At 36.4% G+C, this 12053-nt stretch overlaps 1 protein-coding gene across 1 annotated transcript in view; it reads right to left on the reverse strand.

Annotated features, from left to right (window-relative positions):
* Positions 1–12053, reverse strand: part of ANKRD29 (ankyrin repeat domain 29) — a 35518-nt gene that overhangs the window by 14892 nt on the left and 8573 nt on the right. Inside the window, exons 3-6 of the mRNA XM_032222434.1 lie at positions 11852–11950; positions 8780–8878; positions 4564–4662; positions 278–376 (exon numbers count right to left, since the gene is read on the reverse strand). Coding sequence (XP_032078325.1) covers positions 278–376; positions 4564–4662; positions 8780–8878; positions 11852–11950 — 396 coding nt within the window. The remainder of the gene's footprint in view (positions 1–277; positions 377–4563; positions 4663–8779; positions 8879–11851; positions 11951–12053) is intronic.

Below are 12053 nucleotides of genomic sequence, written 5' to 3' on the forward strand. Positions count from 1 at the left end.
CACCACTGGTGCAGGATCTGTAGCTGTCCTTCCTGTCTCCCAAGATCACTCTCACATACCATTACATATTGCCAAATATCAGGACAAATTTAGCAGTGGGCAGAAAGTCTTTTATCACAGAAACCCAAGATCTATCAAGCATTTACTTCCATATTAAAGTCAGAACAACTATTAGAAATTACTGAATGTTAAGATGTAGTTGATTAATTTTAGCATGTAATAGATAAAGGGACAGTAACAGAACTAAATCTATTATCTTAACAATGCTGAATATTACCTGCCTTGGCTGGTTGACCTTTGCTCCTGAAGATAGTAATAACCGAATTAAATCCAGATAACCTCCCTGAGCAGCCAGGAAAAGTGAAGTAGCTCCATCCTTAATTGGAAATACAAAATTAATTTGATTTTTTACTACTAAAAATGTCCATAATAAAATCATTGAATGGTTCCCTTTTTCCATTAATCCTCAAGCATAGAAAAATGCCACTTGTACTTAAGATTTTTTCCCACATCCATTAAACACTTCCTACCACTTAATGTAAGTCTGTCTGCAACACTGATAAAAGTAAAATATAAAGATGCTCTTTAATTACTCTGCTTCTAGCTTGAGATGTAGTCAATGTAAAGATTAGAGCTGTTTTGTGAGTAATTGTTCCAGCAGGGTATATTTGAGGTCTGCCTGTAGAGGAACTTTGCCAATCATAAACCTTTTATCAGCTCAACTGAATAACAAATATGACAAATGGCAATTCTTCTGTTTATTCATTGCCTTGAAGTTTGTTAAACCATTACAAACTATCAAGCACAACTTGACTAAGGATTTTGATAATTTTTTTTATTGAGTTTTGAAATGATCTAATACAAAAAAACAGTATGCATCAAAATATTTTTTTATTTATTTAGTTTATCAAACATGTACAAGATAACAGGTATAAATATAAACATGGACATGAACAAAGGAAATGAATACAAATAAATGGAAACAGTAGGACAGGGATGGTAGGTACGCTGGTGTGTTTATGCACGCCCCCTTGAGCTTATGCACGCCCTTTTTGGATTATTGGATATTTGGATTATTATACACTGCTCGTGTGTATTATTGTTACCTTTCTTTTATAACTTTGATTTAACAAACCATATAATGTAATGAAGTTATTTTTATTCATAGCTTTATTCATTGCCTTCTGGGTTGATTTTTAAATAATTTATTTTAAAATATTTTACTGGATGCATATAAATCAAGTACCGTAGTTCATTTAACTTATCCTTCCTGAAAATGTAAAGAGAATAATTAGAGAAGAATGTTTTAGCCAGTTGCAAGAAAAGCTAAAAAGAGGAGGAAATGGGAAGGAGAGATTGTAAAAAGATTAGGAAATTCCTGGTAACACATTATGGTCAGTACAGTACATTTCCTCCTAGAGTAGTTGAGCAAAAAACATCATCATATGCTGTCAAGCAAGCTCCCTACAGTAATTATGGCCTACGTTCTCATTTGTTGCTGATTTTAGATATGCAGGTGATGTTCAGCAAAGCAAGGGGCAAAATCCTCAGCTTCAAATGTGTCCTGCCAGCAAAAAGCCACCTGCAGTTCAGGATATTAATGTAGGAATTGGTAGGAATTGCTTGGAGAGAGAATGAATTTTGACAGGTAACCTTTACTGCATTACAGTACATATGCAACAAAGCAAAAGACCAAAACCAGTCAAAATTGAGAATTGAGAGGGATAAAGTAAGCTAAGGAATTTAACAACATTCAGCACCCTATTTTCCCAACCATATAACAGTTGTCTAGTCTCTAGCAAGTTGCAACAACTTGGATTTTAAAAAAGTAAAAAAAGAATGGTGGCAGAGGAAAGTGCCTCAGACCCAAGGGATAGGGTTACTCCATCAGCACTAAGTGATCCATAGACACCAGATGGTCCATATTCCCTACATAACAACTGCCCAAGTGACTGCACTTACTGGTCTAGTGCACCCGATTTTATGCACCTAGCCTGCTTCATAGAGAAAACAATACTTTCAAACTGTAATAGCAAAGGACAGTTTAGCCTTAGCCTAATCCTACTCACAAATTACAGACAAGCTGATGGCAAGCTCATGAAGACACAACAAAATGAAGAGGTTCCTAAGATATGTTCATACTGTGGATAGATATGTGTCATGGCTCCAGGGGTGGGTTCCTGCCAGTTCTAACCTCTTCTATAGAAGAGTTTCCACAAATCTACAGTGCCGTTTAGAGCCAGTTCCAGTTCCCTCCCCCCACCCATCCGCACATCAACAAGATGAAGAGCGAGAGGAGGAATTCTGGGAGTTGAAGCCCACAAGTCTTAAAGCTGTCAAGTTTGAACACCCCTGGGGTTTTTTTTTCTAAAGGGTTATGGGTGCAAGGATCTTGTAACTTGACAGCTTTAAGATTTGCGTGCTTCAAATGCAAGTTTCTGAGCCAACATTTTGGTTGCTAAGCAAGAGCGTTGTTAAGTGAGTTTCACCACATTTTACAAGTTGGTCTCGCCCACCCAGTCACATGGCCAGCAAGCCACTCCTACCCAGTCACATGGCTGGCAAGCCACTCCCACAAAGTAGGCCACACCTACAGAAGAGGTTCTAAAAAATTTTGAAACCCACCACTGCATGGCTCAGTTAGTGGCTTGAAGGTTCCAGCCTAACTTCATATTCTACTCTAAGCGGGAGAGCAAGAATGCCCAGAAAGAAAGAAATATCCATCACCAACAGATTCTGGGATGACTAGAAATAAATAGCAATCCAAGTCTTCTTTTTTGAGAGAAAAACATTGCAACAAAATGCCAAAGGTTTAAATTTCTTGGAATACCATAATCATAATAGTTGTTTGCCATATTTGTTCATTAAGGGTCTAACACTAACTGGGAAAAATCCTCACATAATTTGCATGATTATTTCACTCCAAACAGCTGTCTCAATGTTAAGTGAAATCCTTGCTTGCTTTCTGTATTATATACAGGTATACAATAAAGGGCTTTCCAGACATTGCAGAACAGAAAAAAGTTAGTTGCTCATTTTTATTATTCTAAATAATAAATTATTTAAATAAATAAATAAATAAATAATTTATTTAAATAAATTATCCTAAATATTGATTTTTTAAAAAAAAATCAAGTTAGTAGTATACAAAAACAATTTTGATTTAGATTTGCATACTGGAGACAGCATAAGAAACTGGCTGGATTGCTACTGGACTGAGCCGAGGTGGCGCAGTGGGTAGAGTGCAGTACTGCAGGCCACTTCAGCTGACTTGTAGATCATCAGTTCAGCGGTTCAAATCTCACCGGCTCAAGGTTGACTCAGCCTTCCATCCTTCCGAGGTGGGAAAATGAGGACCCAGATTGTGGGGGTGATATGCTGACTCTGTAAACCGCTTAGAGAGGGCTGAAAGCCCTATGAAGCGGTATATAAGTCTAACTGCTATTGCTATTGCTGCTATTGCATTATTCATGCATAATATTGTTTACCACCTTTGAATTTACATTCTATCACATAAATTAACATATATAAATATATATGCCAGTTTATTGATATGTAAATCATATTTCTGGTGAAAAATTATTATATCTGATACTTATACTTGTTGTATTTGAGTTACCTAGGACAGTGTTTTTCAACCTTTTTTGTGCAAAGGCACACTTTTTTCATGAAAAAAATTACGAGGCACACCACCATTAGAAAATGTTAAAAAAATTTAACTCTGTGCCTATATTGACTATATATAAAGTAATTTTCCCACGGCACACCTTACACTATGTCACGGCACACTAGTGTGCCGCGGCACAGTGGTTGAAAAACACTGACCTAGGAAGGCAGAAATAAATGACCTCTAATCATAGACACCAGCAAACTATTCTCTTCCTTTCTAGCCATAGTTTGCATGCAGCCCTCCCAAGGCTTTAGTGCAGCTCCTACATATCCCTCCTACTTTTAAGCTGAAATAAAGGGGTAATTATTTGATGCAACACTCTATTGTACCAAAATCTGATATGAAAGTACTACTTTAAGAGTGGAGGTGGCAATTTTGGGTTTGGCTGTATTTTTTTAAAACGTCTGGACTGGAGTAAAGGAATTTTCCCCTCCCCTGTTTTATCACAACCCACAACCTGAGTGTAACTCTCATCCAAGAATGAATCAAGGGCAACCCACAGCTGCTAAAACAATCCCATTCTGCTTTACATTATGCAAACTATGGTTACTGAATTATAGATTGCACCATTTTAAACAAACTCTATACATGGCATAAATTAAAGCAACACTATAATAGAGAGATATGAAAAAAAACTGAGTTACTTGTTTGCTAAATAAAGAGAAGTTATTTTTCAACTAAGGAAATATTAAAAGATTCTAACTGCTATGGCAATCTCATGAACAAGCTAAAGGTGAATTACTTATTCTACAAACTTATGGAAGAGGTTGTATTAATTTGGTGTTCCAGAGATCTTCAATTATTTGAGACAGTCACATAAATAATGAAACAAATTTGTTCTTTTTAGCCCCAGCAAGATTGAAATAATGAATTTACATTTCAAGGAAACTCACATAAAGCTCATCATGTACGTTGGCCCCATGCTTTAGTAAGGTATCCACCACTCTCATGTGCCCATATTGACAAGCAGCTAGCAAAGCAGTACCACCATCCTGAAAAGAATACAAACGGATAAAAGAGAAAGTTTCAGAGAACAATGATTGCTAGACATTTCTTAGCACTTAACTCCAGCGTAGAAACATTCAGTTTATGTGGTTATAATTTGCTTCCCTGAAAATACAACCCAATGTTTAAAAACATTTTGAATCTTAATTGGAAACAGACCCTCTTAATATATTATGCTCATTTTATTCCAACTTATAAACAGCTTTTACATTTACTACAATATACCCCATATAGATTTCTAGTCAGTGGCCCCTTTTAAAGGGGAAAATTTGGCTGTGCTTTTCTCTTTCCTTCCTCTAAGCAGAAACCTGGCTTTCAGCATGAAGAAGAGTCATTTAAGGCTAAGCTGTAAGAAACAATGGAAATTCTTACTCTTTTAAATAAGGCTTCCTATGGAACTATGGCTAGGTTCACTTTGCAAAGCAAAAGCAGGGCTGAACCATTTCCCCAGAACTGTTGCAAGCACATCAGTAGGGCTTACTTTCAATTTTGGAACCTAAGGAAGCAATGACCTGCATGATCCATAGAAGAAAAAGCTATGAGGAAAGTTTATTGGACACCTCCTATAATTTGTGTTTCAAGCAAACTTGCATTTTAAGATAAAAGCCATCTCCCATCATTGTTTGTTCCCTTATTTCAAACCATGGTTATCACAGAACATGGCTCCTCATAAAATAACATTCAGTTCTATAAAATGGCTGCACAGTTTCCATAGCACATGAAACTTGGGAAATCTGGTAAAGTTACAGCTGTTTCCCCATTTTTCTTTTCCTTTGTCAAACCTGTCCCTTTATGACAACTGCAAGTATATTCTGCCCCAGGGGTGAAATTCAGCAGGTTCTGATGGGTTCTGGAGAACCAGTAGAGGAAATTTTTAGTAGTTTGGAGAACTGGCAAATACCACCTCTGGCTGGCCCCAGAGTGAGATGAGAATGGAGATTTTGCAATATCTTTTCCCTGGAGTGTGGGGTAGGAAATGGAGATCTTGCAATATCTTTTCCCAAGAGTGGGGGGGTGGGAAATGGAGATTTTGCAGTATCCTTCCCCTGCCACACCCTCCAAGCCACAGAACAAATGAATTTCATCACTGTTCTGCCCTCATTTTATACTAAATGGAGCATCAATAACTACAATACAAACAAAATTCTGCACTGATCATTTAACAATCTTCCAGGAGCTTGAGATGACAGGAAATAATTTCCATTTTTTACTTCTATCACATATGCAGATTATGAAGTGTCCCATAATTACATTATCATGGCAATTAATAACCTCATCATACTTGTCTTTCCAAACTGTTGCATGTTTATATAACCGCAAAATATCCTATCTACCCGCCACACCAGTAACATTCAATTTTTTGTTTGAATGCATAATGCGGATTACCTGAATTATGTCACTGGTGTAAAAGTGCTCTCAGGAGTTTAATGCTCAGATAGCTAACTCTTTTCTCAATCTGAATTTAGAGGGCCACAGAGCTATGCCTTATGCTTTTCTATTTATTAAGGTAATCTGTATTATATTCTATACCACGTTTGTTTAATTGCAGGCCTATATTTTTGTGTAGAAAGACAATGTTTTTTTAGGAGAACAATGCAAAATTCAATTCTTCCATAATAGACACATATGACTGACTAATTGGTATAGCTAAGTGGCTTTGCAAAAATGAAATAGGAAGAGAGTATATAGTGCTTCATATTAATATATGTACTTTCTCTAATTATGCCTGGAATGGAGTTCCTCTTTTCATATTAAATTTGGCAAAAGGTTGGTCCTATCTGCAGTGCATTAGAAACTGAAGCAGCATTGCTGCTGCTGGCAAACATGCTGGAAACTCTGAGAAATTACATCAGTCTTCGAACAACTGCACACAAAGATCTCAGAATGAAGAGAACAATTACCCAAAAATGGCTTTGCTGTGATGAAGAAGCACAAGAGATCTTTTCAACCAGAAAGCAAATGCATGAGTTGTACAACAGATACTGTGCATATTGAACTAATTAGTCAATACTAGTCTGAACTCCTCCAAGGAATTTTGGGCACAAACAACTAATAAGCTGAACAGCAATGTGTGTTACTGTATTAGGGTGCTGAAATCTCCTTCTGATAACACTTTTTATATTACATTAAGACCCACAAACTCTATATTCTGAATTTCTAGGTAAACATATGCTAGAGTTTCTGATTTGAATTCAACCAACTTTCTATTTACATGCAGCCCTGGAAAACAGGTAGTGAATCAATGGGTTACTTCCTGTAAAAGGCAGTTTCCACATTAATGAAACAGGATGTCAGAAACAAAAAAAAACACTTAATGCAAGTCAGGAGTGCACAACTTGTAATTCCAAGATTGTCTCTCCAAAGCTTTTGGATTAGGATGCAGTGATCCTTCTTCAAAAAGGTGCCACTGGACTAATAATAGAAAAGAAAATGAAATACATGCAAAGTAATCATATTAAGTGCAATTCATTTAATTAAAATTAATTCATTTCTCTTCCACCCACCCACCCCCAGGATCCAGTTTTTTGTTATGGCCTTTTCGGTCAAAAAGTTGTTCTTCAAAAACACATAACTGAAGGAGGAAGCCAAATCTGGTATAAACTGATCCATCTCCTTGCACTATGGGAACAGAGAGGATAACTTTTATTTGAATGATGGATCTTCAATCCGATGGGAAAGATCCTTCAGCCAAGTTACTTACTGTAGATTGTGGCTAATGCAAAGATTCTACAATTCTCAGGTTATGGTCGATGTTCTCCCCCCTCTTGGTGGATTTATTTTGTGGATATATTCTATTATTTTTTGGATTATCTAAGATTTCTTGAAAGTTTTTATTATTTTTTCCATACTGTACTTAGTATTTTATGGATTTGGTTTCATTATAAAAGCATTCTTATTGTTATTGGTTGCTTTCACATCTTTTACTTTTTTTAAAGCCAGATACAGGTTTTCTTTTGTTGTCCTGGTTTAAACTATTTGTTCTGTGGCCTAAATTCAGATCTTTGTACCAGTTTCTTCTTACATGGTGAAGTTCTCATAGGATCTTGTGCTACTACTTCCCCCATAAAACTGTTGTGTCTTACATACAAAGACAACCTGGGAGGATCAGATTCATTTTAAAGTTCCATATTAGAACTTTGTGAGATAAATCAAGATTATGATATAAACATTTCAGAATATATAAGGGCATGTAGTAAGGGTGTGCACATTTTGAAAATGATTAGAAATAAATATTTTAGATCTCAGAGAAATGCAAAATCTTTTTGGGGTTTTGTGCAAAAAGATACTGCTACTTTAAAGAATAGCTTTCATCTGATGTTTCAGCAGGAAACACACACACACAGATTATGCACCCACTGCTTGAGGGGGACCAGTACCCTGTCAAGAGTTAACTACTAGAACTAATGTCAGTTCTGTGTATATTATTTAGCACTCCACAATTTCTTCCATTTGCAGAGTTATGGGCTCCTTTGCAGCAAAGTGAAAGCAGTTCAACAAATGATCTGCAGAAATCTACAATGGGAACAATATCTGCAGATCACAATGCCTTCTATTTAGTGCAAAAGTAAGAAAATCTCAGGTGGGATGTTTATATACTGCAGCTTTCCCCAAACTACTCAAATATGTGGGATTATAGCTTCCATCATTTCCAGCTATCATACTGTGACAATCTACAGCACCCCATGGGAACAATTCTTGTCCCTAATAAATACAAAATGCCGTACTGTTTTGTTTTCTAAATCGAGCTAATGCAGTCTCTATAACTGTGACTTTCATATATTTCCAATCTGTCAATCAAGCGGAAAGTCTTTTGTATTTCTTTTTTTAAAAGTTTGCTTTCATTGTCAGTTTTGGCTTTGCCCTTTCCAAATGAAATAATAAAAATAACAAACAAATTGAGTGATACTTATATAAAATGAGCAATAAGAGTCACACACAATTTAACGTCCTGCCAGAGAACTGTACAGGGAGAAGCAAAATTATTCTATGGGCCTCTTGTCAGGTCTCCATGCCAAGCCTTGGATCAGAAGAAAACAGCCGCCTTTCCTTCCTGCCTGGCTGTCTAAGTTCACCAATATGTTGAAGCCAAGTATAACTTCTTACTTTGGTTTTGAATTCTGTGGAAGCTCCATATTCAAAGAGTAACTTCACTATATCATTGTGGCCTTGTTGTGCAGCAAAGAATAGGGCAGTGGCTCCAGTCTAAAATGAGAATCAGAAATCCCATAGATTACTAAAGATGAAATACAAAATATATGTAAGAAGTTTAACAAGCATGTTGATGGAAGTGCTGAACCAAATGTCTTTACCAGCAATGATTCCTAAGTCAAGACATTCATTCCCACCAGTTTTTTCTTTTGAAGATTCCAGGAAGTTTCCTTCATGTATCAGAAACTCATGTTCATAAATTACATTTATATGCTATCCATATCCCAGCAACTCAAAAAGTTAGGATTACTTAACTTTGCCCATTTCCCCAGCCTCCATCCTTGTCAACTCCATATAGATAACTTTTTCTTCATTATTTACAACTTTACTGGTATAGACTGGTAACCCTAATTTTATTCCCCTTTTCCATGGCATTGGCTTTTCTCATTCCCATTATTTCTTGTCAACAATCATAACCATTCTGGAATCTCCTGATTTAAAAAAAAACCTTTTATGGCTCTTTTCTACCCTGTAGTGTAAAGTCCAGCCTTAGTTTGAGAGCTCCTTTTGTCCCTACAGCAGGAGGTTTCATTTGGATCGCAAGTAAGGAACCAATCAGGCAAACTGAAACAGAAAATACATAGAAGCTGTCCAGGTAAAGCTTTAGAAAAGTTGGCTGCTAAATCCCATGCAGAGATCTTTGCTGCAAACAGCAGGGAGAATAAGAATGGCACTGTGAGAAAGAGACAAAGCTGAAATATTCATCTCTACTCCCACTTCCTGAAAATAGAGGTTACATTGTTGTTATGGTTGGTTGCACATTTAGCCAGATATTTAGACTGGATTTGGCCTTTTTGTCCACCTATCGGGTTTCCCTCAAGTATGAGGATGATCATTTTTTGGACTTCATTCAAAGGGTTCTGTGTACCACAAATCTTGTTGAGTGAACTCTGAACAGGCTTCTCTAGGTTTTTATATTACTACAGCATTAAAATTAATAAATAGTACTTTGAATTTGACCTGGAAACCATGTGGCAGCCAGTGCAACAACATCAGGATAGATGTCATTTTACACTGATAAGGTTGCCTTGTCAAGAGCCTTTCCACCATATTGGAACTTCTCATATACAGCACATTGCAAAAGGATCGCTGTGGTTATTTGGGCATGAATTACTGTCCTCAGAACACCTGAATGAGAACTGTCCCCTACTGTTCTGGGGGCAGTAATTCATGCCCAAATAACCACATGGTGATACTTCTGCAATGTGCTGCATATAGGTTGCTTTGGGGAATGACTCAAAATGCCAAATCCGGCACAGCAGTCAAATCTGAGAAAAGACCCACTGTTTTATCAGAAGGTCTGTCATACACCAACTCCTTCAAGACAAGCACTACCCCATCAAGAGAATCTATCAGGGCTAATGTTAAAAGAATGCTTCAATATTTACTGCCAATGAGCAGGTCAGTGTTGTAGGGCTTAGTCTGAATTTGTTTTGTCTCATCCGTGCATTGATATAGGATTAATGAAATTTTAATATCGCTATGTAACCAACACTCACATCTACTGTTAGATTTGTAGACCAGCTCTATTGATAATGGGAAATGCTCATGGTAAGCTAAGACCATTATCATGTTTAACATTTTCAAGAAAATAGTCTTAACAGACTACATGTAAGCATAAGCAGAATTTATTACTGAAGATCATCTAAACTCTCATTCCTTTTTTGCTTGCCAAAACATTTTACCCACCAATGAGTTTTATGTGCCAATCAATGACATCCTCTTATTTCTCACAATTTCTGCCTTGTGCTTACTTCCTGTCAAATGTGATAGTTATTGATGATAAACAGTTCTGTGAATTTATGTATCCATGCAGTTAATCACATCAAACATATTGTACCAATCAGCTATGTCCATTGCAAGCAAAAACTTTCTGGGCATAAGATTTTAGTCACAGCAGAAAGTAACAAGAGCTTTAAGCCAATCATTCAGGATGCCATTATTTCTTCACATATGGCATCTTTGCCTTTAAAAGATGCCTTTGCCCTGGGACAGATGTTAGCTTGATGCATCCTATCATCAATAATGCCAGGCAATAATGAGAAACTGTTCACCTATTGTGAATTGAGCAGCTATATAAATCATCTATTTAGATATGTTATTTCACAGAGGACAAAGGAGCATTGCTGAGAAAGAGAAGGTAATCAGATTAATAAAAAAGTTTTCTTGTAATGTGTTAGAAGTATACTAATGTAGTGAAAATTCCACGTCTGAACACAGTTCATTAAAATACAGTAATGATTTTCTTATCACTACATCCTTTAACCCTACTCACGCAAGGACTTAAAGATCATAGAAAATTGAGGAGTAAAAGGGGATTATTAGAAACCCTACTCTTAGGAAAATGTGCCTCTTGTTCAATAGCAGGTTGTCTCCCTTGACTATATAGAATCCTAACAGCAAGTGCCTGAAATCCAAGAAAATCCAGACCATCAAATCCACCATGTTTTGTCAAAGATAATATCATTAGTAGTAAAACTCCTATTCTTTTCAGACCTTTTGTCTTTTATCTATACAAACCATAATGAAATTTGCTAATTTTCTGTGCAATAATTAGATTGCAACTTATGAAAACTGACAGCTTTTTAATAGGTTTTTTGAATCTGGAAGAACTTCCATCAGCAGAATGGAACAGGGGAGGAACATATTTCCCCTGTCCCGAAGATGCTCCTAATATCCTGATACAGGAGGAGTGTGGAAATGTATTTGTAGAGCAAACAAATTGGTTTTCCTTTCATTTCACAAGTGGAAACCTTGCTACATCAAATAATCTCTGATTACTGAAATCATGGGATAGCATTTGTGAGATTACAGTAATAAAAAGTATACAAAAGTAATAATATTTTTAAAATAATAAATTATCCTTAATGTCTATAGCAGGTGTTTGAAATATGCAATAGGGTGCTGATTTTTTAATTAAACCAATCTCTATGTGCACTTCTTTTTTAAATGCAGAAATTAACATACCTCTCTCTGAAGATTAATATCAGCTCCTTGCAGCACCAGTTCTCGTACACATTCTTTGTGGCCATAGTATGATGCTACCATAAGGGCTGTTGAACCAAGCTGGGCACAAAGCAATATAGTAAATACCTTAAATGTGTAAATAAACTGGAGCTTGTTTTTATTCTCTCTGCAGCTTCAGGCTCAAATGAAAGACAAAATATTT

The sequence above is a fragment of the Thamnophis elegans genome, chromosome 8 (genome assembly GCF_009769535.1).
Source record: "Thamnophis elegans isolate rThaEle1 chromosome 8, rThaEle1.pri, whole genome shotgun sequence".
NCBI classification, from domain to species: domain Eukaryota; kingdom Metazoa; phylum Chordata; class Lepidosauria; order Squamata; family Colubridae; genus Thamnophis; species Thamnophis elegans.